We start from the raw sequence: 26,616 nt of genomic DNA, 5'->3' as shown, positions 1-26,616 counted from the left end.
TCAGCCGCCACTTCATTCCCCCCTTCCCTCTCCACCTGGGCCACACTACTGCTGCTCCTGGCATGGGTTTGGGTCTCTGCCCCATCCTTGTCACTGCAGGTCCCCTTCCTGGCCTGGGCTGGGTGCGTTTATCTATCTCTTGGGGTTCTTCAAAGCTTTTCCAATGGAGTCCATGGAGATCACTGAAGAAAGGTGTCACGGGCCAATCAGTTTTTCAGAGAGCAGAGCTCATCAACCCTATGGGCTGGGTTTTTAGCCCTGGCAAAGAAGCACCTGACCTTTCATTTCAAGAGCCGTTCACCAGGCGCAAACGGGTGACCTTGTCTCTGCAATGGGGAGGTGCAAAGGTGGGAAGCCAGGGTCCAGAGGGGGATGGCACTTGTCCGGGGTCACCCAGCAACAAGATGTCTCCTCTACGTTTGAGCTCCTGTACACCACGCTTTCCCCTGAACACTGGTAGGCTTTGTTTTGTAAAAGGGCTCAAATGTTCAGTTCACTTTCATCCTCATGTGGCTGGTGGTGAGGGAGTGCTGATAGTCAAGGGGAACTGAGATCCAGAGAATAAAGGGGAGACATCCCCCAGAAGACCCCCTGTCCCCTGCCCAGGACTGAAGAAACAGATATAGGCTCGGAGCACAGGGATTTGACACCAAAGCCCTCAATGGAACTTCTGTCCCTTCTTGCTGGGTATCTCAGGCAAGTCACAGGACCTTAGTGAACCTGTTTCTTTTCTGTCCAGCGGAATCACACCCCATTCCCAGAGGGATGCTTGCACCACACTAGGGTTACTAAGGAAGCTAGGAATCTTAGGACTGTCAGCCGTGCTGACTTGGGACAGATTAATCCAGCTGCCTTGACGCTGTAGGGGAAGAGCTACCAGAGAGGTGACTTGTAGTGAAGGGTAGGGAGGGTCCACCTAGAGCCAAGGGTCTCCATTTCTCCCATTTCCTGTGTGTTGAACTTATCCCTGAAAACTCCAGGAAGGGGTAGGGAAGCGAGTGGGAGGGTCCTCCTCCACCTGGTGTCTCAAGGGCAAAAAGAGTGGTCAGTTACGGACCAAACCCATCCCCACTACCATTTATTTCCCTGCCCTCTTCCGGGGCGCCCGAACTGCCCTTCCCAAATACAACAGACCCAGGCCCTCTCTTCCTGCCCCGTGGTCCCTCATTGTCTTCAGTTTTGAGGAACATATCACCTTGGGCTCCAACCCAAGGCCCAGAGGAGGGTTGATGGGTCCCAGGAGGAACAGATGGGTCCCAGGAGGAACAGATGATGTCTGCAGAGAACTGTCCTGCAGCAGTGTCTGGCCTTCTCACGACCTGTCTTGGCATCTGTCTGTCCTGTGACTGGCCCTGCTCCAGACCCTCAAATGACACTGGCCCTGTAGGCGGCCCGGCTCTGCTCTGAGGTGCTGGCCTTGGTGCTGTGGGTAAAGCCAGTGAGGCCGCTGGTGCCATTGCTGAAGGAGGTGCTGAGGGCCACGGGGCGCAGGAGGAGCTCGCGGAGATGCCACTGCTGCCACTTCTTCTGCACCTCCAGCTGCACCTGGCCCAGAGACCAGCCATCAGTTGGGGAAGACAACTCACCTTGTCCCCAGAGCCCCATTCACTGCCCCCTCAGTACAGGCCCTGCCTTTCCTGCAGGCCACTCAGATGGACCCCTTCCAGCTCCAATATCCAGTAGGGATCGAACCCCCTCACCTTACCTGGACACTTTCACCTGCCACCTTACTGCATGTGTCCTGAAGAAGGGGCTTGGGGTTATTTTACGAATTGCAGAATGACATCCAGATCATGACCTGGGACCACCGGACCCATTCCCATAAAGCCAGCCTAGCTCAGAACTTAAATCTGGGGACCTTAGAGTGGCTCTTTGGATATTAATTTCACGGTCCCCAAGCTGTAGCAGCCCAAACCTTTGAAGCCAGGCTTCAGGGCTTGAGTTCTGGAAAACAGGTTATTCCCCTTCAAGTGTGGTGAACCAGATAAATGGTCAACAGTCACAGGAAGGCCCGACTTGGGTGGAATACTGTATTCAACTGTTGGTTGCATGGCTTGTGTGTGTCCCCCCCCCAAATGCTCTGGGCAGGGAGCAGAGAGACAGCAAGGTTAAGTGTGCAGCCCTCCGAAGAGTCAACGATTATTTGGAGGTCAGTGAGCACTGAGCTTTAGGGATTGCATCATCGAGTCACTCATTTTACAAATGGGGAGACTGAGGCCTAGAGGAGGGCAGTGACCTGGATCACCCATCAGGCAAGCATCAGAGCCATTGGGAACCAGAGTTCTTGTTGGGGTGCCTGCAACTTTTGCTCTAGTCTCAGGACTTGCTCAAGGATAAGAATTACCTGGAATGCTTGTTAAACATTTTCAGGCTCTTACCCAGACATAACAATCCTTTTGTCGAATTAGAAGGGGGGAGGGATGTGGTGTGGGTCGGGTAGGGCCAAGCAATTGTTTTAATGAGACCTGGTGCTTCAGTGCTTCCATGAAGTGGGCTCAGGAGACCTCCCCCTCCCAGACCACCCATCTCTCCCCACCACCCTGGTTTTCCAGGGAGCTTCTGAGCAGGAATCCGGTGGCTAGGGAGCTCCTCCATCTGGGCACCCAGAGAACACTCACCTCCCCATTGAGGAAGCAGTAGAGGACGGCCACCACCAGGCCCTGCAGAGGGGGCAGAGGCAGCAGGGGATCAGTGCAGGTGCTAGGGCACCCGGCCTCCTTCCTTTAACCTCTTCCCTATGTCCTTAAAATTGCCAGCCCCAGGCTCACTTCTCCCCAGAGAGTGCCCCAGAGCCTTCCCACACCTCTCACTCCAAGGGGGACTGGGGCTACCTCTTGGGTGGGGAGCCCACAGTGCCCCTGGCTGTGCTGGCATCATCTGGCACAGGCTCAGCTCCTTGGGGCAGGGGCAGGGTCCAGCATGGGGCATTGCATGCATGTGATTTCAGCGCAGAAGCGGCTAACCTGGGCCTGTGGAGACCCAGCAAGTCACCGGAATTAGTAAGGCAGGCCGTCTGGGAGAAGCAAGGAGTGGTGGCACTTGAAGTGCACCTGTCCCTCAGGTAGGGGGTGGGGACAGCCCATGTGAGACCCCCTGGGCCCTGTGTGGGCTCATTTTCAAGATAAACTGGAAACCTGGAGATGTTCCAACACAGGCAACTATTCAAACTGAAACACGAGCACGTGAGCATGATGTCAGAACAAAACCCACATGTAGGTCCGGGCCAGTGAGGTATGACTTCCTGTTTATGTCACCTTGGTTAGGGACCTTGGGGCTATATATACTTTACGTTCCTTGGTGTGGTGGGGGTGTGTACCTATCAGGACCCTCGCTCCCTAGTCTCTGGGGTTCCTGTTTCCCAGTGGCGCCTCCCCCTACCCCCAGTCGTGGCTTGGAGCTTTGCCAGGGCAGGGACTCCAGTCTCAAGATGCAGGATTGAGGCCAAGAGGCCTGCTTGGGGCCATAAGCTATGGGGGGGGGGGGGTCACCACAGTGCTTATGCTCATCTCAGGGACACACCTCCAGCCAACCTGCCCTTGCTTCTGCCCTGAGGCTTCCCTAGCTGGTGAGCACCCTCGCCCTCAGAGGCCTGGGTGTCATAGCTCTGACCTCAGGGGGCCCTAAACTGCACCCTCCCCCCCACACACACACTTCCCAGTCCCATCCAAGCCTGCCCTCACCTACTTACTACATTGGAAAGGACCCAAAAGAATGATGAGCCAGCCTGACTATGGTGGGCTTAATATGTACCATTGCTCAGGGCTAAGGTCATTTTTAACAAGAGTTAGTGACAGACCTCAAAGAATTATCAGGCATCGAGAACCACTGCAGAACAAGGACTATATGGGGGAGGTGGGCAGCAGGAACACTTACACAAGGTACCAATCTCTAAAGTCTGTAGCATGTTAGCATCACGTGGGAGGGTTTGCCTATGTTGCACTCCATACCCAAGTCCAAATGTCTGAGGATGGAAGCCCCAGCAGCTTTGAAAAATCGCAGATGGTTCTAACAGGTATTCCCAATTGGAAACCACCATCAGAGGGTGTGAAAGGCTTTGGGATGAAATGGAACAGGATGTGGTGTGCCACCTGGCTTGCATACTTGTGGGGCTCTGGTTTCCAGGTGTATCACTGAATCCTTGCCAAAGCCCGAGCTGGAAGTCAGGCTGCTGGCTGCAGGTGCGGACCCTCTCCCTGGGCCCAGGAGTGCCTGCGCTGCCAAGATCCTGGGACACATTTTCACAGTTCAGGTGACAGCAGGAGTCCTGGGTGAGGGAAAGCTAGTTGTACCCCAGGTATCTAGAGCTGTCTCCCACAGCTGACAAGTTAAAGAAATTCCACAGTGTTTATACAATCATTAAAAATGAAGTCTTGGAAGAATTAATGACATAGGGAAATGTTCACCACAGGTAAGATAGAGATATTGGGACAAGCAAGATAAAAAAAACCACATGCAGCATGACCTCAATTTTACGGGACGTGTATACATGTGTATGTGTCTTCCTGCAGAGAAAAGAGACTACAAGTAAACCCACTGTCATTTTAACAGGTTATTTCTGCAGTCATGAGATTGTGGATGATTTCCTTTCTTAACTATTCCTTATTTTCCAAATTTCCTATATTAAGTATCATTTCTACAATCGGAAAAAAAGCTAATCAACTTGCGTCTCTAAAAGAACAGGATGGTGATAATGTATTGTGGTTCTGGGTATGTTTTTCCTTAAGCCCGGTCTTTTAGAGATACATACTTGCATATTTACATTTGAGAAGAATCATCCCTTTGATTGGCTTAAAATGATGGGGGATGGGATGGAGGGAACAGATGGGGACAGAGCTGGAACATGCTGCACCTTGAGCGGGCAGTGGTCACATGGGGGTTCACTGTCTACTATTCTCTTCACTTTCATATGTGAAGACATTCTCTACAATACAGACTTTTAAAAATAGACACATAGAGAATATATATGTGTAATATATAATAAACTGATAATATGTTTGTGAACAAGGGTTTAAAAAACCTCAAAGATCTCTTTTCTGCATAAACATTTCTATGGACACATTAGGAAAGTGCTTTTGGTTTTCTCTCGACAAGCCATTTCCTTAGAAGCCGAATGGCCTTCCGCTGACAGTCCTCAGCCCCAACCACAAGCCCCAGCTCCAGGGGACAGGAAGTCGGTTCCCTTTCTCGGCTGGGAGGCTGACCTGGGTCTCCTTGCTCGCAGTGTGGTCACTACCGATTTCTGGAAGCCAGGCCAAGGCCTTCCATCCTTGTGGACCTGGAATCCCCTACCTGCTAATGGGCCATCGTGACCCAGGCCTCCTTGCATGTTACAAGAGCAGGTGGGCATGAAAACTCCCTGGTCTAGAAACAAAGAATACGGATTATGCAAGAGGCTGGGTTCCCTGGAGGCCTGGGGCACTGGCAGGGAGCTCCAGGCAGAGGAGAGAAGCTCAGGGAGGGCAGAGGAGACAGCCCCTGGGTGGGGTCTGAAGGCAGGGCTAGGGCAAGACCTAACTGCTCAATAATGTGTCTCCAGTGATGTGTCCTGCCTGAAACCTGAAAGTGACAGGAGGATGACCCTGACTCACCCACTCGCCCTGAACTGAACTCAGGGACCGAGGGAGACTCAGGGTCCCTTCTCGAGACCAAAGCGTCTGCCATAAGGAGGACTGTTCAGGATAATCAGTGCTGTTGAGGACAGCTTGGCTTCTTGAGGAACAGCCACTGGGAGAAATTTTTCTCAGGCCCCCAAGTCTTTAATGTCTAGGCTTTTCCTGAGAATTGGCTTGTTTCCATCTATGGATATTACAAATTTTGGAACCGATTGCTTTGGCTACTGGGGAGCTCCAAACCAAATGTATGACCCATCTCTCCCACCTTCGTGGCACTCTATTGGATTTGCTTCTCTGTATGAACTCAGTTTGGGTTTTTATATTATTTTTTCGCTGATCCTTCATCTACTTATTATTTTTTTAATCCTCTGTGTGGTTTTCCTGAAAGCTACATCATATTATTTTTGGAAGGAGACAGCTATGAGAGTGTAAACAAATAACATTCTGAAGTTTGGGATTCATGTGAAGAGTCCTTCTGTCTGAAGGTGTTTATTATTTGCTTTTTGTTGTTGGAGTTTTTTGTTTTTGACTATTCATTTTTTTTTTAGCCTCACAACATCTTATGAGTTGGGGGTAGGTGATTTCCCCCTTCACTTTCCTTCCTTTTTTTTAAAGTTGGTTTTTCTTTTTGATACATTGTGTGTGCACATAGTTTCAAGGAGTCAAATGATTCTCATCAAAACAAGGGCAGCCTCCCAACACCCCTGCCCCCATTTCCTGTTCCTCAGAGGCAGCTACTTGGAATTCTCTTTGCAGCTTCTGAATAATATGCTGATGCTGCTCCTTCTGGATTTTTCAGTTTGGGGCATTTCATGGACTTCCCAGAATAAAGAGTTTATTCTCCTTCAGATGCCCTCCCCCGCCCCCCATTCCCACAATGCTCTTGAAAGAGAGAACCCCCAAGAGTCACAGTCCTTGAAGCTTACCTGGAAGGAGCCAAGGGCCAATTCAAAGAACAACTGGACCTCCATGGCGTCCTCTGGGGAAAAGGCGAAGATGATGTAGTGGACTCCAAAGAGCGGGATCAGCAGGAGGGTGGACTTGGCCAGGCGCCTGCAGACAGAGACCCGCTGTCGTGTCCCGTCTTCTCCCCACAGGCACAGCTCCGCACACCCCAACCTACCTCATTGTAGGAGGCCTGGAGTGGTGCCCCCCAATCTTTGTGGTTTTATCTTTCATTTTGGAGAATGTCCAACTCCCACGTACCCATCCCCCAGGGCCAGTCCCCTAAGCTTTCTGATCGTGCACCCATCAGGAAAAGAAAAATTTGAACACATAGCCACCCAAATAACTTTATTATTTATTAATTACATGCATAAGTCATCAAACCTGTTATTCACAAAGCCAGCATTCTTAATTTTTTGATAATAACTATCTATAAGGAGACATTCTTTTATTTTCTTCCCAGATTATGGTTGCTAAATTTAGAGATAAAAAATACAGGATGCCCAGTTCAATTTGAATTTCAGATAAACAATGGATAATAGTTTTTTTGGACAAAGTGCTAAGACACTATTTGTTGTTTATCCAAAATTCAAACTGAACTGGGCATCCTCTATTGGGCAACTTTATCCTGGATCCCCAGCTCTACCCTACTGTGGAGCCCACTGCCCTAAAGGTGTCCTGGAGAATCTGTCACCAAGTAATCGCGTCACTGCCAGATTCTCAAAGCTCAGAACATCACAGAGAAAGTCTTGGTTGGACACTGATTTATCTTTAACTATTCTGTTTTGAATTATGTCTCCTCTAGCCAAATATACAAATTGAAGTCCTAGGTGCAAGACCTCAGAAATACCTACCTGTACAAGCACGTAGGGCCCATAAAAGGTGATTGAGCTAAAATAAGGTCATTAGGGTGGGACCTTAGTCCAATCAACTGGTGTCCTTGTAAGAAGAGGAGGTGACACCAAAGATGCCCACACACAGACAAAAGGTCCAGTAAGGACACAGGGGAGAAGGCAGCCATCTACAAGGCCAGGAAGGAAGCCTTAGAAGAAACCAAACCTGTGAACACCTGAATCTTGGGTTTCCAGCCTCCAGCACTCAGAGAAAATAAATGTCTCTTCTTTACATCATCCAGTGTGTGGTTATTTTGTTACGGTGGCCCTAGCAAACTAATACGGCATCTCCCTTTAACATCTTTTAAAGGTTTTAAAGTATTGTTGGATCCCACATCTTGAAAATCTGATGAAACCTAGAGCCTTTCTCCCCTGAAAAATACACATACCTGTACAAATTTCTCTGAATTTGGGCCTCTGAAGCCCTAGCGTTTCCCCAAACATAGATATCTGTCTCCTGGGATCCTGAGAGATTTCCATCTTCCCACCATTGGGCAATGTCTAAGGCTTCCCAGTGGGCCCATCCCTCCCCACCTCTATTCCCAAGAACATTGTAACCTTGGAATCAGGGCCAGTTGGGTAAAACCATAGGTGCTCTGTAAATATCTGCTGACTGGCTGAGTGACAGCCTTTGCCCTCTACTTACTTATAATGGTTCATTTCTTTTCCTCTTGTTTCTTGGGTTCTAAGTTTTCTCATCAGGATTCTTAGAATGTTTATAAAAAGGATGAAGTTAATCTGGAAAACACAAGAGGGACATGGGGCTGAAGGTGATTGCCACCTCTCCTGGCCCTGGCCCCTGGGAGAAGTTCGGAGAAGGCATTGCAGACCACACCCAGGGTGCATATCACTGCACCACCCTGCCCTCCAGGCATCCCCATGGGCCCGGAAGAACAAACTGTCTGGAGATGTTGACTGACACAGCGCCTGCTCCTGGCACTGGCTGCAGGAGGTCTGAGGTCTGCTCATTTGGGGCAGCGATGGCTCACACCGGGAGTGCATTGGACTCCCTCGGGGACCTTGTTAAAAGGCAGGTCACAGGTGACCTGAGAATCTGCATTTCTTTCTTTTTAAAAAATTTTTTAAGATTTTATTTATTTGACAGAGAGAGAGCACAGCAGGAGGACCAGTAGGCAGAGCAGACAGAGACACAGGCTCCCTGTTGAGCAGGGAACCATATGTGGGGCTCAATCCCAGCACCCTGGGATCATGACCTGAGCCAAGGGCAGACCCTTAACTGACTGAGCCACCCAGGCATCCCTGAGAGTCTGCATTTCTATTAAGCTCCAAATAATGCCCAAACCAGTCCCTGACTACACTTTGAGTAGCAAGGCTTTCTTCCAGCAGAGACTCTTAAAGTTCTGGGGGCAAGTCGGGGGTGGGGGGGCTCCCTCCATCAGGGGATACAGGTCAACAAATCTGGGGTGGGGCCCAAGAATTTGCATTTTTAACAAGCTTCCAGGTGATGCTGAAGCTGCCAGTCTGGGGACCACACTTTGAGTACCACTGCCTCAGAGTCTTCTAGAATCACTTTGGAGTTTAATTACCAACTCCAGGAAGCCACCCTTGATTACCTCTCTTTCCTGATACATTGCAGTTAAGGGGGCATGTTGGTGTGCAAGCACTTGAAATATTTGAGGGAGGCTAAACGCATCCATCTGTCAAACTTGGACATGTATCTACTTATCTGCCAATTCAATCATAACTTCCTCAAGGACAAGAATGTAGTCTCATTATTTTTTGTGTGTCCTTTTCCCCAAGCCCAGTGCCAGAATGTTATAAAAGTGCCCACGTGGCAGCCAGCCGGCACCTCTCCACCTCTCTCACCCACCCACCGGCTACAGCACCATTTGCAGAAGCAGGGATCCATGGAATCGCCCAGCCAGGCACCCTCATTGTTCACACAACCAGCCTGGGGCCTGGGAATGCTGGCCAAAAGACAAGGATTAGTGGCCTGTCCAGGACTTCTAGCCCAGCTGCCTCTTCAGCAACATTGCTTCTCAGCTTGTTGTTTGTTTATGCATCTTGCTCGCAGCTGATTATGCGTGGCCTAAACGAATAAAGGTTATTTTACTTTCATTTATTTGTTTTGTCTTAGAGGTGCATTTTGATTTTTTTGATTTTCAGTGCTCCCTAGCACTGAAAGGCAAAAAAAAAAAAAAAAAAAAAAGAAAGAAAGAAAGAAAGAAAAGAAAAGAAAAAGAAAAACATCTTTAAGAGCCCAAGAATGAGTCTTAAATAGTGAAAGTTGATGCCCTTGACCTACTGGTTAGGAGATTTTTTTTTTTTTAAGTTCTTATTTATTAATTTAAGTCATCTCTACCCCCAACATGGGGCTTGAACTCATGACCTGAGACCTAGTTGCATGCTCTTCTAATTGAGCCAGCCAGGGGCCTCTGTTGGGAGATATTTTGCATCAGAAGTGCCCACCAAACATCACTAGTCTGGTGAAACCCGCCAGGGCACGGGGCCCATCACCCCTCAGCCGGAGTTCTCATGGGCTGGGCTGTCAGATGCCCACAATGATGGTAGGGAAACTGGCCTAACTGAATGAGGAAAGACCTCCTATGGGAACATTATGCAGCCAGAGCACATTGGCTGGTCAAATAATTTCAAAGAACATGGGATAGCTCACATCTATTGCTAAGGTTGGCAACTGAAAACTAGTATGCAAAACTATATTGAGCATTTGGAAAAAAAGTATGTGTGCTCAAAAAAAAAAAAAAAAAAAAAAAAAAGAGAGGAAGGAAAAGTACATGTGTATTCCAGTGTGTCTCGGTGCTAAAAGTTCATGTGGTTTTATTCCCTTTTTGAAAAAAGGTACATTTTGTATCTTCCAAATTTTTTTACATGAATTCTATTTTGGAAAAAAAAAAAAAGTAAAGTAAAAAGAAGGGGTCCCAGAATGGCCCCCTCCTTCCAACTGCCCCTGGAAGGTCACAGCCAGCCAGTGGAAGTGGGGTAGGGGGGGTGTGGAGGTGGCCACTGCCCTGTGCTGCACGCTTTCCCCCTCCAGTGAGCCCATGAAGGACTCCTCCTGTCAAATGGTCCTGCAGCCGTGCCTGGTGTCCCTTGGAGCCTTGCACACAGCTGAGGGGCTAATTCCTTCCAGGGGATAACCCCAGGGTGTCCCCATCTTCTGCCCACCTATTTCCTATCCCTTCCCACAGGCTCAGCTCCAGGCCTCCCAACTCTGACTGCAGAGCAGAAGCTCCTGAGAACTTTGACATCCAATGAGTGCTCAGGCCCCACCCCAGAACAAAAAAAAAGCCCAAATCTATCAGAATTTTTAAACAGCTCCCAGGTGATTCTGAAGGCCAGCTCAGTTAAGACACTCTGAGCTCCCCGTCCATGAGACTCACTCCTGTATCTCCTCCCTGGAAGCCACCCCTCAAGGCCTGCCCCCCTCCCCCACAACAGCATCCCAAAGACCCAAGACCAAGTTTCACTTGGCTTTCCTCAGCCCCAGTGATTTTTCTGTTTAACAAGAGCCTGCCTGGAAAAAAGATCAGGACCCAAAGACCTGAAGGAGGGATTTCAGGCCAGTTTAGGGCAAGGAGCTCTGCTCACCACATTTTAGTGGCTACTCACAGACCAAAGAGAGTTATATCAACTTTTGCTTCCTAAGTACACCTCATCTCACTCCTATCCACCACCCACCATTCTCCCATCCATCATCTAGACCCTCAAGGCACTGGCCAATCTCGGGAAGCTCTGTGGTTTGTCCCTCCCAGCTCCTGGAGGGAGTGATGCTAGCCCTATCCTTTGGCCTTCTGTCCAGGTCAGTCACCCTTTCCATCTCTCCCCCTGGAGGATGGCTACTCACCAGGATGGAGAGGATCACGGGCCCCCGAATGACCCACCAGATGGACTCATTGGCATTGACATCCCAGCACCTGTAGAGGGGTGGCCAGGCATGGTTAGGAGTGGAGAGCCAAGGTGACCAGGAAAGACCAGTTCCCCACGCTGGTGGCCCTGAACCCTGTGGGTGTGTGCCCAGGACTGTTCTAACTGACCCTGTTCTGCTGCCCAGGAGCGTTTCTGAGGCCACTGGAGCAGCTCCCTGTCCCCGTGCATGTCCAGTGAGTGTCTGGGGCAGTAGATAGTACATGGAACCTGAGAGCCAGAAGATCCCAGAGCCCAAAGCCAGCACAGTGACAAACTGCCAAGAATGGCCAGGCAGGTGACATCAGTGAGTGAAGGGGCTGGGTGACTGCCATGTGACCTCAGGACCCTGGGACACCAGGTGAAGGGAGTACTTGGCAAACTGGAGAGCATGAGTGTGGCCTAAGGCAACCCCGACTCTGCTCCCGCTGATTTTTGCCTCAAGGGAAAATGAGAGATGTTGGTAGAACGTCTCATGTTTTCCAGAGAAGCTAAAAATCCCGATTTAAAAAAAAATCTAATTCACCCAATGAAAATAATTACTTTGAAACAATTATTTGGGAGGCACATTTGGACTGCAAGAGCCTCATACTGGCTCGGGTGCATCAGTGTGCTGATGAGCAACTGCCTCTGTTCTGTCACACTGCCTCACTTTGTCCCCGGCTTTCTTTCTTTTTAAAGATTTTCTTTATTTATTTATTCATTCATGAGAGACAGAGAGAGAGGCAGAGACATAGGCAGCGGGAGAAGCAGGCTCCATGCAGGGAGCCCGATGTGGGACTCGATCCCAGGACCCCAGGATCACGCCCTGAGCCGAAGGCAGACGCTCAACCACTGAGCCAGCCAGACGTCCCTCTCCGGCTTTCTTTCAAGCTTCTCTCTGCGTGCCTACTTCCCAGCAGCCCCACCTGGGTTTACCTCCATCCTCAGAGAACAAAGTTAGATCTCTTTATCCCCATCAGGGGTTACAGGAATACAACTGTGCCCGCCTCTGTTGGACTCTCAAACACCGGGGTGTAGGGAGGAGCAGAGGAGAGATACCCCAGGAGGAAGGAAAAGCCGGGTTGGCCCAGAGCTCCTTCTCTGAGCAGCACCTGCCTGGAGTTTCACGGCTCCTGCCAGGCACCTGCAGGAGCTGATGGGGTGGGCAGGAAGGGAGGCAGGCCCAGGAGGGTGCGGGCGTGGTGAAGGCCACGACCCACACCACTAGCCCAGCACTCCGGGGTACTCGCCTGTAGCCCCCAGTTTGAAAAACAGGCCATTCCTAGAAGTGTCCATCCTGCTTGAAGAGCTGGACAACATAAAATACACTCTTGTTACCTCTCCTTCAAACAGCTTACCCGACATCTTCCAGAAAGTGCCTGCTGATAGCCCACGAAGCAACAAAAATGGCCGGGGAACCTGAGGATTAAAAATAAAGGGAGGGGTGGGAGAGAGGGGACTCAATTTTCAACACCCATACAGCAACAGGGCGGTGAGCCCGGCCTAGGAGTGAGCAGGTGTCACAGAAACCCCCTTGGAAATCCTGTGCAAATGGGTAGACTCCTGCTTCTAGGGTACTAGGCACACCCTGGCAACTGAGGCAGAATCAGAAGGATCTTGAACACCACAGTGGGCCCAGGGTGTCCTGGGAGCCTGGGCCAGACCCGGCCGGCCCACTGCAGGGAGAGAAGAGGACAGTGATGATCTACACCTGCACTGTCCTGGGCAGTGGCTCCTCGCCACGCGTAGCCATCGAGTACTTGCTACGTGGCTGGTCCCAGTGGAGATGTGCTGTAAGTGCAAGATGCCAGATTTTGAAGATTTAGTAGGAATAAGAGAATGTGTAATATGCTAATTTTATATTAATTATATGTTGAAATGATAATATTTTTACACCAGGCTAAAGCAAATATATTATTATTATTATTTAGAGATTTTATTTATTTATTCATGAGAGACACAGAGAGAGAGGCAGAGACACAGGCAGAGGGAGAAGCAGGCTCCCTGTGAGAAGCTTGATGTGGGACTCGCCAGCAACACCCCAGGATTACAGCCTGAGCCAAAGGCAGATGCTCAACCACTGAGCCACCCAGGTGCCCTAAAATATGTTATTGAGATTGATTTTACCTGCTTCTTTTTACTGTGTTTGCTGTGGCTACTAGAAGATTTTAGGTTATACATGGCTCATTCTGTTTCTAATGGCCATGCTCACGTGCACCTGCACAGTAACAGCCCTGCCCCTGGGCTGCTCAGTTTTCAGACCTCCGGCAGCCAGGTTTACACCCTAGCCCCTCATCCCCAGGCAGAGAATTAAAGGATTTTTCTCTGGAAGAATCAAACAGCCCCAGACAAAGGGTCTAGTGATCATGAGGCTGGGGACCCCCCAACACAGTGGCCACCTCCAGCCCCGTCTCCCTCAAGACACATGACACACACACACACACACACCCCTCTACCCCACACACAAGATGTTCAGTCAGCACTGAAATGACTCATTCTTAAACACGAACAGACAGTCAAGGTCACGGACATCTGAGGAAAGCTGATTACATAAAAGACAAGGACCAAAATAATCAGAGAGAAGGAACTCAAAGGAAGCAGACCATGCAGGCTGCAGGAGGCACTTGAACAAAACAACTCTAAGGAGTATCATCAGAGAGATAAGAGGAAAGATTACATCTGCAAGACCCAAACAGGATGCTGAAAATAGGGAGCAGTCGGAGAACCAGGAAGAGGTCTTAGAAATTGAATATATGATAACCAAGATAAAAGACTCTATAGATGGGTTGGAGGATAGAGACCAGGAATTGCCCGGAAAGCAGAACACAAAGAGGATAATGAAAAGTAGGAGGAAAGACAGGAAAAAAATCAGAGGTCAATTCCAGGATGTGCGCCATCTGATGAAAAGTTTTAGAAAGAGAGGATAAAAACCAAGGGGAAAGAAATCAAATAGGTGATGTAAGAACATTGTCTAAGAAAATGAAGGATGTGAGTTTCCAGATGAAAGGACCACCGGATGTCAGCGAAAAGGATGAAATCAGCTCGCATGGGGGCACATCCCTAGGGCATTTCAAAACACAGGGCACAGAGAGAAGACCCTCCAGCTTACGTAGAAAAAGATGAATAAAAATGCTCATGGGGGTGGGGGGAAGAATAACACAGCAGGGGTGCCTGGGTGGCTCAGCAGGTTAAGCATCCTCCTTTGGCTCAAATCATGATCTTGGGGTCCTGGGATGAAGTCCTGTGTCAGGCTCCCTGCTCAGCTGGAAGCCTGCTTCTCCCTCTCACTCTGCCCCTTACCCCTCAACCCCTGCTTACACATGCTCTCTCCTCTCTCCCTCTCTTTCTCAAATAAATAAATAAAATCTTAAAAAAACAAAACAAAACAGAATAACACAGCACATCCTGTAACATCAGATGCCCAAACAGAAAGCCTCCAAGATTCTAGGAGAAAACGAGTTTTTCAACCTAATTTCTATGCCCAGGAAAACTATGAATTTGGTGTGAAAGTTGAAAAAGATATTTTCAGATAATGCAATGCAAAAACATGTACCTTCCATGTACTCTTTGTTAGACAAGGACTAGAGTGTGTGCTCCAACACCACCAGGAGCAAACCACAGAGGAGATAAGAAATAAAGGAATAGGCTATGTAGAGGAAAACGAAAGAAATTCTCAGCATGAAGGGTAAGGGAATTGAGCAAGTCTAGAGAACAACCAGCTCAAATAGAGCAGGAAGGCAGAAGTCTCTTAAAAGACCATTGTTGGGTCTATTTGGTTAAATAGCATCTTCCCTAAGTTCATATCTACCCAGAACCTTAGAGCATGACCTGATTTGGAAAGGTCTTTGCACATGTAATTAGGTAAAAGGAGGTCATAGGTCATATTTATAAGGAAGCCAGTCATATGGGGGCCCTAATCCAATATGGCTGGCATTCTTATAAGAAGGCCATGAGAGGGATCCCTGGGTGGCGCAGCAGTTTGGCGCCTGCCTTTGGCCCAGGGTGCGATCCTGGAGACCCGGGATCGAATCCCACGTCGGGCTCCCGGTGCATGGAGCCTGCTTCTCCCTCTGCCTGTGTCTCTGCCTCTCTCTCTCTCTCTCTGTGGCTATCATAAATAAATAAAAAAATTTAAAAAAAAAAAAAAAAAAAAAAGAAGGCCATGAGAGACACAGAGAGAAAGGACTCACAGAGGGAAGAAGGCCACATAAAGACAAAGGCAGAAATCGAAGGATGCATCCCTAAGCCAAAAACCACCAAGGACTGCCAGCAATGACCAGAAGCTAGAAGAGAGAGAGGCATGGGGCATTCCAGAAGGAATCAACCCTGCTCGAATCTTGATTTTGAACTTCTGGTCACCAGAACTGTGAGAGAATAAATTTCTGTTGTTTTGAGGCACCAAGTTTGTGGCAATTTGTTTACACAGCCCATAGGAAACTAAGACAGCAGGAAGAAACCAAACAAATAGGAACTAATAGATTTCCTGTTGACATTGGATGATTTGGAAAACAGCCATCGGAGCGTCTTCTAGTTCTGTGGGAGAATTTGGGGGAATTAAGTACAGGAGCATAAAACAAGTAAGTCAATTAAAAGTGACTCCATAAAAAACAAAAGGTTAGACATTGGAAGTAAAATCATTGTACACAACTCGGCTCGGCAGTAAACATTTACATAGACATACTGATATATACATCGAATAGGACTTAACCAAAAGTGGAAAAACTAGTGATAGGATGGAGGTAGTGGATGGAGAATTTTACATTCTTACTGTCCATCATTTAGAGTCAACCAATAGTGCCTCAGATGGACAAATCAGGGAATAGTAGAATCTTATTTAGAAACACAAGAGAGAACATTAGAAGGACCAGCTAAGGAGTTGTATGGTGTCACCTCTGGGCAGTGGGGCAAGAGACTGCATTTTGTCATCCTAAGTCTTGTGGTCCTATTTAATTCTTTAAACCAAGTATGTGCATGACTTTAATACAAATAACATTTTTCCAAAAATTCCCTGCCTTATTTTTGGGTGCTTTGGGCAAAGAACATAGGTTCTGAAGGGCCACCTATTCATTGTCTTCCATCTTCAACAGAGTGGGTAGAAAGTGGGAGAACCGATAATGGCTTGAGTTAGGGTTTCTCAGCGTGGTCTCCAAACTATCAGTATCAGAGTCACTGGGGCCTTAGTAGAAAGGAAAAGTTTCTGGCTACACCCAAGGCCAACTGGCTCAGAGGCACAGGACATGGGGTCCAGCCAGCCGGGTTTGACACACCCTCCACGTGACTCTGATGCTGGCTCCCAACTCAGTGAGTGGGAGCTTGGTTCATCTTTCTAAAAGCCAAAGGTATCACCATTTTCTGGGTACAGGCTGACACCCCAGCCACCTTGAAAAAGTGTAAGTGTTGGATAAGTATTAAAAACCTTAAAAGTGGGCAGCCCCAGTGGCGCAGCGGTTTAGCACCGCCCAGAGCCCGGGGTGTGATCCTGGAGACCCAGGATGGAGTCCCACATCGGGCTCCTTGCATGGAGCCTGCTTCTCCCTCTGCCTGTGTCTCTGCCTCTCTCTCTCTCTCTCTCTCTCTCTCTCTGTCTCTCATGAATAAATAAATAAAATCTTAAAAAAAAAAAACCTTAAAAGTGCTCACTCCTGATTTCAGCGATCCCAATTCTAGGATTCCATATTACATGGAAATAAGCTTAGCTCACAGAAATATTTGTCACTGTGCTATTTATAATAGTGGAAAATTAGAAACAACTTAAATATCCATATAATAGGTATTTGGTTAAATATGTCCATGGACTAGTTAAAAATGTTTATGGAAAGGGTAGAAAAATACAGAGTACGCTTGTGTGTTAATGGAAAGAAGCAAGATTCAGAATTCTACATATGGAATGACCACAAAATTGCAGAGAAAAACTGAATAGGAAAAATAGTCTGGAGGGAAACCAAAAAAAATTTTTCATTAGATGAGACCAGGGTAATTTTTTTTCTACTAAAAAAATGTTTTTTCACTTTTACAGTGAGCATGGACTCATTTAAGCAACCTATCTCTGGGGAAACAAGTTGCATATAAACTTAGGAGGGGCCCCTGCTTTTGCAAGAGAACGGCTTCACCCAGACAAAACACCTTAGATCTTCCTGAGTCCCTTCACGGTCTCCTCGGGACTATGCCAGCAGAGAGGAGGAACCGCTGTTTTAACTGCTGTTTTATGTGCTGTTCTACCCTGAGGGCCTGGCATATAGTAGATGCTCAGTAAATATTTAAGGAAGAAAGGATGGCTCTCATGATCTCATTTAAACTCTTTTAAAAACTCATTTAAACCCTGGGATTGAGCCCTGAGCAGGTGCTCCTCCCCACCAGCTTGTGTTCTCTTTCTTTCAAGTGAATACACAAAATCTTTAAAAAATAAAATAAAATAAAATAAAATAAAATAAAATAAACCCTCCTAAAAAATCTGTGATGGGGACGTCACAATCCAATTTTGTCTCATTGCTAGACTACGACACCTTTGAAGCTGGAATTGTTTTTGGTTTTGTTTCTGTAATCTCTAGAAGCCCCTCCTAGCACAAAGAAATACTCGAAGGAAGCCAAATAAATTGTGATCCTGGTATTACAGATAATGAAACTGCCCATGTTCATATGGTGAGATCCTGGCAGATTTGGGAGCCAAAGTCAGTGAATGAGGTTAGAAACTGGGTGCTTTTTTGGGGTCACCTGCATAAAGCAAGTCCCTGGTTTCCCAGCACTCTGGGACTATTGTCCTATGCAGAAATCCAAAGATCTGCAGAGCCCCACAGCTCCCACTGGCCAAGGGTCATGTGCTAATCAGGCTGCCAAAGTCTACAGGAGGGCTCAGTGAGCTCTGGCACCTCAGGTGACTTTCCTGATGTGAGAAGATAGGGCCCTTGCAATGTAAGGATTCAGACAAGCAGAAAAGACAGGACATTCCTGGCAAGGGCACTTCTTAATTAAAGACACTAAGAAGAAAGCAAGTGAAATTAATGGCTGGTACACATGACTATCCCTGTTAGCATATGAGTCACTCAAAGGAACCTGGCTATCTTTCTAGAGCCCAGTGGGTAACTTACATATGTTCATCAAATGAATACAGATGGATGGATGGATGGATGGATGGATGGATGGATGGATGGATGGATGTACAGATGGATGGATGGGTACATATATGGATGGGTGGATGGTTCGATTTATAGATGAATGGGTGGGTGGATGGATGGATGGATGGATGGGTACATAGATGGATGGGTGGATGATTCGATGTATAGATGAATGGGTGGATGGATAGATGGATGGATGGATGGATGGATGGATGGATGGATGTTTGTTAATGGCAGAATAAGAATTTAGGGGCTTTGGAAATACACAAGCCTTGGTTTGAATCCTGGGTCTGCTCTTGTCTGCAGTGTGAGCTGAGCATATTACATCCTTTCTTTGAGCAGGTTTCTTTGAGAGGCCTCTGGAGGTTGTTGTGGCAATTAAATAAGCATGTAAAGCACTGTACTCATAGTAATTGCTCAAGAAATGGAAGTTATCATCTTCATTGATTAGAAATGAAAGGGGGAAGAGAAGGAATGGGGCCCGTAGTTGGCTCTCTTACTACTATTTCCCCTCCTTCCCACAAACAAACCCTGAATTTCCTTTGGGAAACTATGTGGTTTGAGTAGCTTAAGCCAATCAGTGTATTTCCCTCACTCTGGCCTCTGTGATTGGTTCAAGGATGTATATGAGATAAGCCGGTCTCATCAGAGTGAACCTCAGAGTATTTGCTGGGAATGCTCGGACACAGCCTTTTTCTCTCATTGGATATAACAAGGAATCTGGCAGACCAGAAGCTGTTGGTCTAATGATAAAGCCAATGTTAGAGAAGGCAAAGTAGAAAGACAGACGCAAAGAAACGTGATTGAGCTGCTGGATCCAGCCTCATCTGAAGTTGGCAGTCCCTGAGCTTTTCAGATATAGGAGCCAATTGATTTATGTTTAAAGCTGATCTAAGCCAGGTTTTCTGATACCTACAGTCAAAAATACCCTAACTGATATAGAAAGGAAGCAAGAATGAAAATATGTCAGTAGAATGTCTAAGGAAGACAAGTGTTGGGTGGTATTGAATGGTAAGAGACTTTGGGTAGCCAAAATTGGGGATATATTTTAGCTTTTAATTCCCATTTGACATACAAATAAACTAGAACCAGGGCGCTAAATAAGAAGCAACCTGCCTGATTCCACAAGTTGGCTAACTAAGCGTGTGGCTGGAACTAGAAACCAAATTCTTTAATTCAGTACCTTTCCCCTTATACCACAGCCGTTATACCCATGGAGAAACATACCCCATCCGAGGGCAACAAATCCCTGGAGGCACTTCCTTTCCGAGAAGAAAGAGATGACGAGGAGTGTGTGAAGGTAGAGGCCTTCTACCAGCAGCCAGGCGTAGTTGGCCATGATGCAGTACTGGAAGAAAGCCATGACCAGCTTACAGCCCACCTGGACAGAGAGAGGCAGGTGAGCCCCAGGCTAGGTGACAGTGGGCCTCCCTCTAGTGGCCACCCCCAAAGGAAGTGACAGGGTGTGGTAAGGGTCAGGTCACAGAGGGAGTCTCTGGGGCTCATGGCCATCCGCTGTGACCTTCCACTCTCAAAAGACCAGGCCTACAGAGGTGTCTAGAGGGCGGAAGTCCACATGCCAACAGGCTCAGACAAGAAGGCTAATGGGCCATCACAGAAGCAGGAGTTGTATTCAAACCCTGGAACTGGCTGCCAGTTGTAAACCTGTGTCAGGTAGGGCCCAAATCCCACATTCCTCATTTGCAGTTGAGAACACATCTGGAGAAGGAAAGGGATTTCTGAGCAATGGCCTAACAAAATCCTTTCCAAGCTATTTCCACAGAAACAGATGAAAAGAAGGGACGTACCAATTATGTCAGGAGGCAACATTGATTATAGTGAAAACAGCCCCTCATTGGCACACTATGTCTGTTCTGGAGACCTCTAACTACTGGATGGGGATGGGTGTTGCCTGTGCCTGGTTATGGGCATGTCTCTTACAGGGATCACCAGAAGCCATGCCTGGGGACTTATGGGGCACAAGGCTCCCTTGCCAGCAAGGCAACCCTTCCGACACTACAAGGGTCTCCTTTGCTTTCACTGAGCTGTTCCCTGGGGAGAAGACAGCTTCTGGGATAGCCCAAGGGCTGCTACATGGACTGCTTCGAGGTCACATCCACAGAGGAGGAGCGCCCAGTGCTGCCCTGCTGGCCAGCTGTGGTTCCTGGCCTACAGCCACCCATAGATTCTGATTCTAGGCAGGGCTCATGCTTGGCCTGTGAGTCTGCTGTTTAGTGGGCCCCAAGGAGGTTCCCTGCTGGCACTGCTAGACTTCTGGCTAGTTGAGGTGGGGGGCCTGAATTTAAGTCTTTTTTTTTTTTTTTAAGATTTTATTTATTTATTCATAGAGACAGAGAGAGAGAGAGGCAGAGACACAGGGAGAAGCAGGCTCCATGCAGAGAGCCTGATGTGGGACTTGATCCAGGGTCTCCAGGATCACGCCCTGGGCTGCAGGCAGCGCTAAACCGCTGTGCCACCTGGGCTGCCCGAATTTAAGTCTTCTGACTCTCACTCTGGTACTCTTCCTTCATCCTGCCAATCTCCCTGGGAGATTCCGTTTGAGTCGGAAAACACACACACACACACACACACACACACACACACACACACAGAATTATAAACCTTAACAGATCTGTAAGGAATTACAGATACGAGCCAGGGAGGGAAGGGGAGTGACAGGCAGGTTGATCAAACCAATCTCAATCTCCAATCCCTTTCTCCTTTGTTTGCCTCTGCTGTGGAGATTATGATAGTAAAAACCTCAATCTCCCAGCTTCCTTTGCAGTTAACTATGGAAACATGACACAGTTCTAGCCAATGAAATGTAGACAGGTGTCTTGGGGGCAGACATTCTTTCCCATCCACAAAAGGCAAAGCTGCCCAAAGACAAAAGCTGTTTAACCTTGACTGTCTTGCTTGGCTGGAACATGGATGTGAGGCCTGGGGCTGCAGCAGCCATATTGTAAACATGTGGTGTAAAGCACGGAATCAAGCACGGTGGAGCATAAAGAAGGAAAATGATTGTGTCCACCATGGCATCATGGAGCCCCTGTGCCACCTCCAGATTTCCCATCTGCGGACTGTTTATGTGGGAAACCCCCATCTGTCTAAGCCACTGATGCATAGTTTTCTGTTATATGCGGCAAAAGGAATTCCCAACTGATACACAGAGTGATATTGCAAAGAATTAAGAGTCGTCATCTGAGCCTGCAGAAGGAGGAAGGGGGTTAGATTTAACAAAACAATAGTTTTACTACAGACCTGCAGATGTGGACACACAGGCGTGTGCTCCCATTTTGCTTTCTACAACCAACCTCAATCCTCTTTAGACTTGGCCATCTGTCCACAGCTGGGACTTGGCAGGTGGAGGGAAAGCCTCGCTACCTATCTCATTGCTCCAGTGGCTAATCCACTCCTAGATGCTGGGAGTCAAAGGGCAGCCTCCAGCAGCTTCCTGACAAACTGCTCACAGACATGACCCAGACTGTGCACTGGAGACTCAGGACTCTCCCCCCATCCCCAGGTCTAGTCCAGCACCGGCCCCTCTGCTCTAGGCATGAAGTGCAGCCAAAGTAGGTACTTGGGGGCGGGGCAATGGGGCCGCCACCCTTTCAAAAATTAGGCTGGGGAAGGCGGGCAGGCCTGGCCACACGCTGGGGCCTGCAGGTGTGTTACCCTGTGGGCATCACAGTGAGCAACATCGTCCGAGGAGAAGAGCACCGCGTCCTTGATGAAGTTGGACAGGGCACGCAGGATGAAGGACACGAAAAGGTGCATATGGATGTAGTTTCGGGTGCAGTGGAGCCTCCTGGAGGGAAAGAATGCAAGGGTGTGGGGCCAGAGCCACAGGCACTCTGCCACACATTAGCTCTACAACCTTGAGCAAACCTTTTCACCTGCCAGAGCCTGAGCCTCCTCCTCTGCAGAAAGGGTCAAAGTCGGATACTCGTTCAGTCTTCTGGTACCAGAAGTAGGCTTTCTTATGGGGAACCCATCCCAGCGCTGGGTGGGGGTGGCTCCAAACCCCCTACCCTGTTGATAGACCTGACCAATCAGAGTACTCCAACCCCTGGCTGCAGTGATTGGCTCAGGCTGGGTGTGCGACCCAAGCGCGACCTATGAGAACCTCCCCCCACCCCACCCCAGGACTTTCACTGCAACTAATGGGCAAGCGGCTCTCCTTGTCCTGATGTGGCTGAGCCCGTGGAATGTACCCCTGGGGCTGCTGGTGGTTGTCTCTGCCACCCCTGCAGAGAGCCTGCCTAGGGATGAGGCCAATGCAGAGTTGAGAAAGGGAGGGAGACAATCTAGTTCTGCTGATACCTTTGAGCACCTAGATCCAGCCATTCCTAAAGCCGGGAAGATACTCCCGACTTTGTCAATTATGTAGGTCAGGTCACCTTTGTTTCCTTAAACTGTTTTAAGGTGGATTTCTATTTCTTGCAACCAAGAGTCTGGCTAACATCCCTATGAAATGGGGCTCATGATACCTATCTTACAGCGTTGTGTGAAAATTACAAATAGCACATGTAAAGCAAGTGGTGCAGTAAGTTCCTAGATATGGTCAGGAAATGCTAAATGAATAGAAATATGAATAAGGCCACAGGGATATTAGTGTTTTGCCACAGGTAAGATCGAGAGCAAGAGGCCACAAGGTGGCCCACCCATACCTTCATTTTTCTGGCCCAAGTAATTTAAAGAGACCCAAGTTCTGTGCCTGGAGAAGGCTGGGGAGACAGAGGGCTGGCAATGTGTTCTCACCGGAAAGCACAGAGGATGCTGAGGGCGACCAGGAGCATCACCAGGGAGGAGCTATAGCCCACGGTGTACATGACCTTCAGCTTCATCAGGTACTCGTGCTGCAGAGAGAGGCGTGTGTCAGCCCCACCCACCCGCCCACCCGGCCGCCTGTGCTGTTTTCTGCCTCAGAGATACCTGCTGGGGCCACTTGAACCTTTCAATAGGGACTGCTACACTGATCACTCCATGGGCCTCAATTCATAGACTGGGAACATCTTGGCTTTGGAGAAAGCCTCGGGGATCATCTGCTGCCAAACTCAAGCTTCTACTCCATGTATAGCGCCCCTTACCACCACCCTGAATTCAAGCCTTTTGCTTGAACACCTCCAGGAATACAGGCTCACTGCCTTTTAGGAAGTCAGCTGCTATACAGCAGTGCAAAAATATTAGATCGTTTTTTTCTCCTGTGAAGCTAAAATCTATTACTTTTCAATTGTACTTATTGGTTCTTCTTCTGGACCCACTCCTGGAGCCACTTGAAATAAATTGAATTTGTCCGTACCTAAGGCCTATCGTTATTTTTAAAAATAAACGTGTCATTTTGAGATCGTTTTGGACTTATAGAAGAGTTGCAAATATCGTACAGAGATCTGTCATTTCTTAATACTGCTATTCTACTCACTCATCTCTCACATACATTCTCAGAATGACATTTTTCCTGTGTCTTCAATCTCTTGCCACAATCCTTCATCCTTCTGTTCAATTGATATGCTCTATTGTCAACATCCTTCCTAAATAAGACACCCAGAACTGGTAGCTGGAAAGCTCCAATGTATTCTCTGACCAGGAAGGAGGATCATCACTTCCCCTGACCTGTACACCGCACGCCTATTAATGCAGCCAACCACCACCTCACACTACTGACTCTTCTTTGATTCAGAAAGATCTCAATGGGATGGAAAAATGTGACATATAAATATAAATATAAACTTTGCATCTTTTAGATAAAAAAAAACTAGTATGACAGTCTTAAAAAGAAATCAGAGAAATGAAAATTAAACAAATAATGTTATATACCATTTGTTCCCAACCAAATTAACAAATATTTAAAGGCAATAATATCCTATGCAGGTGATGGTATAGTGGGAGTAAAAATTGCTTCAATCTCTCTGGAAAGTATCATGTATCAAGAACCTTTGAAATATGCATTCCGGGATGCCTGGGTGGCTCAGTGGTTGAGAGTCTGCCTTTGGCTCAGGTCCTGATCCCAGGATCCTGGGATCGAGTCCCACACCAGGCTCCCTGCAGGGAGTCTGCTTCTTCCTCTGCCTGTGTCTCTGCCTCTCTTTCTGCGTCTCTCATGAATGAATAAATAAAATCTTTTTTAAAAAGTGTATTCCAAAAAAAAAAGTGTTCTCCTTTTGACCTCCCTTCTACCTCTAACAATTAGTTCTAAGAAATGAGCACACACACACAAGAAGAAATAAACACAAAAGGAAAAGCATATTTATACATCACAAGATATTTATCACAGAATCATTGTGATGAAAAACACTCAAATGTCCAACAATAGAAGAACAATTAACAAAATTATTTTAAATTAAATTATTTTAATGTATGCCACCATTAAGATGATGCTCACCAAGAGTTTTAAAAGATGTCAGCACATGCTAAGAATGTAACATTAAGCGAAAAAGCAGAATTCAAATTTTACATGTACAGTGTGATTCTTGCCATCTGTTTTAAAAAAGTGGTAAGTTGAATGACATGAAAATGCCCTTTTTTTTTGTAGGTCAAATGATTGAATACTGGTCATTTCATGTGGTTCAATCTCATACATGCATAGATCACAAGATTGTAAAAAGATGTATTAGATGTTAATAATGGTTAACTTGGGGTGGTAAGTTTGTGGACATAGTTGTTATTTTTATTTGTATTTTTTCCACACTTTTCATTTCTCTCCAGTGGGTAAGTACTATTTTATAGCCAGAAGAAAAGGGTAATTAATTTAAAAAAGAAAAGAAAAGAAAAGAAAAAACAGGCACAAGGATAGTTTTGGGGAAACCTTGCTGACAGCTGTTCATATGAAAATGACCTTGAAGTTCAAATGGCCCAAGCTCCGTGGTGTTAATATTGCAGAGAAAGAATGCGGCTTCAGAGCCCAGAGACAAGGTTTCCAAACCCAGGGCTGTTACTCACCAGCCGTGTGACCTTGGGCAAATTACTTAACTTCTCTGAGCCTCAGATTCCTCATCTGCAAAATGTAGATAATATCTACTTTGCAGGCTTGTAGGAACAAATAAGGTATCAGGTGGGGTATCTAGACAATGCCTGGCACTTAGAAGACACTTGGAGCGTGTTAATTTTTCCCCACCTCCACCTCCACCCCCATCATCCTTCCACCCTTCAACACAAGTCATCGGTCATAGGAAGTATGAGTATGAGAGAGCTGCTAAAAAAATTAGGCCAATCTCAGTTACAATAATGGAGTGCTGTGGGACAGCAGGAAACATTGGGGGTGTTTAGAATGTTATGTCCAATTCTGGGCATGGTATTTTAAGAGGCACATTGATAAACTGGAACATTTCAGGAGAAGGGAAGAGTGCGTGAAAAAACTGGGTATATTACGCCCCAAGGAAACAAACAAACTTGGGGGAGAAAAGTATTAGAATGACTGACAGGTAGATGCATAAGACCCAGTGTGTGAGCTCCAGGGTGAGGAAGTTACCAAAAAGAAATCTGACTCAGGGTGACCAAAAATTTTCTGAGAGCAAGAGGTAGTGTTTGATGGGATGGTTGCCATGTGACATTGAGCTTCCCCGCTGAGGTGACTATGATCCCAGAAACCAGGAGCCACCTCCCAGGAATGAGGAAGAGAGCCAAAAAGGCAGTAAGCTGCCTTTGCTAAATTAACCGTGCCTGGACTTTGGGACATCGAGGAGCAGTCAGATGTTAAGAAATCAGAGGACCAATAAATGTCAGCCTATAATCTTGCCATGGGCAGGATGAGCCCCATACCTGAGGGCATGAGCCTCACTCCTAGGAACTATGGTTTGGCAGCTCCCAGTTCAGAAGCAGATTTGGGCCAGTCTGTGACAGCATGAGGAGGCAGGGGGTGACAAGTATGGGGTGTTTGGCCTGAATATTCTGCACTGTCCTGAGGTCGGGTTTTTTGTCTGCCAGGGAACCCTCAGGACGCCAGCCAACCCCACTTGCTCCTGCATTGTGTGTTTAAGTTCTGACCCAGAAAGAGCTGGGCCTGCTGTGTCCTCAGTATGCCAGCCCTCCACATCTGCAGTGGGTGCCACCCCCCAGGGGGCTTGGGATCCAGAAGCCTCACTGCTGTCTGTCCTAGATCAAGCTGCGTGTCTCTCTGCTGTATTTCCTGACTGGGCCAAATTCCTTCTGCATCCTCTAGATCAGGGGTCAGCAGACTTTTTCTGTAAA

The 26,616-nt window shown here is 47.6% G+C and overlaps 1 protein-coding gene across 4 annotated transcripts in view; it reads right to left on the bottom strand.

The window, feature by feature from the left end:
* Positions 1 to 1,253: 1,253 nt before the first annotated feature.
* The window catches only part of SCTR (secretin receptor), a 71,368-nt gene continuing 46,005 nt past the window's right edge, over positions 1,254 to 26,616 (bottom strand). For 3 of the 4 annotated variants that reach the window (XM_038564964.1, XM_038564966.1, XM_038564967.1), the window contains 9 exons: positions 23,191 to 23,288; positions 22,105 to 22,237; positions 19,657 to 19,810; positions 12,676 to 12,736; positions 11,277 to 11,346; positions 8,097 to 8,188; positions 6,539 to 6,665; positions 2,619 to 2,660; positions 1,254 to 1,545 (listed from right to left, as the gene is read on the bottom strand). In XM_038564964.1, coding sequence (XP_038420892.1) covers positions 1,366 to 1,545; positions 2,619 to 2,660; positions 6,539 to 6,665; positions 8,097 to 8,188; positions 11,277 to 11,346; positions 12,676 to 12,736; positions 19,657 to 19,810; positions 22,105 to 22,237; positions 23,191 to 23,288 — 957 coding nt within the window. In that variant the 3' untranslated portion in view covers positions 1,254 to 1,365. The remainder of the gene's footprint in view (positions 1,546 to 2,618; positions 2,661 to 6,538; positions 6,666 to 8,096; positions 8,189 to 11,276; positions 11,347 to 12,675; positions 12,737 to 19,656; positions 19,811 to 22,104; positions 22,238 to 23,190; positions 23,289 to 26,616) is intronic. The other variant, XM_038564965.1, reaches the window with a different exon arrangement.

The sequence above is a fragment of the Canis lupus genome, chromosome 19 (genome assembly GCF_011100685.1).
Source record: "Canis lupus familiaris isolate Mischka breed German Shepherd chromosome 19, alternate assembly UU_Cfam_GSD_1.0, whole genome shotgun sequence".
Classification (NCBI taxonomy): domain Eukaryota; kingdom Metazoa; phylum Chordata; class Mammalia; order Carnivora; family Canidae; genus Canis; species Canis lupus.
The sequence above is the reverse complement of the archived record's forward strand: the minus strand, read 5'-3'. Positions and strand labels throughout refer to the sequence as shown.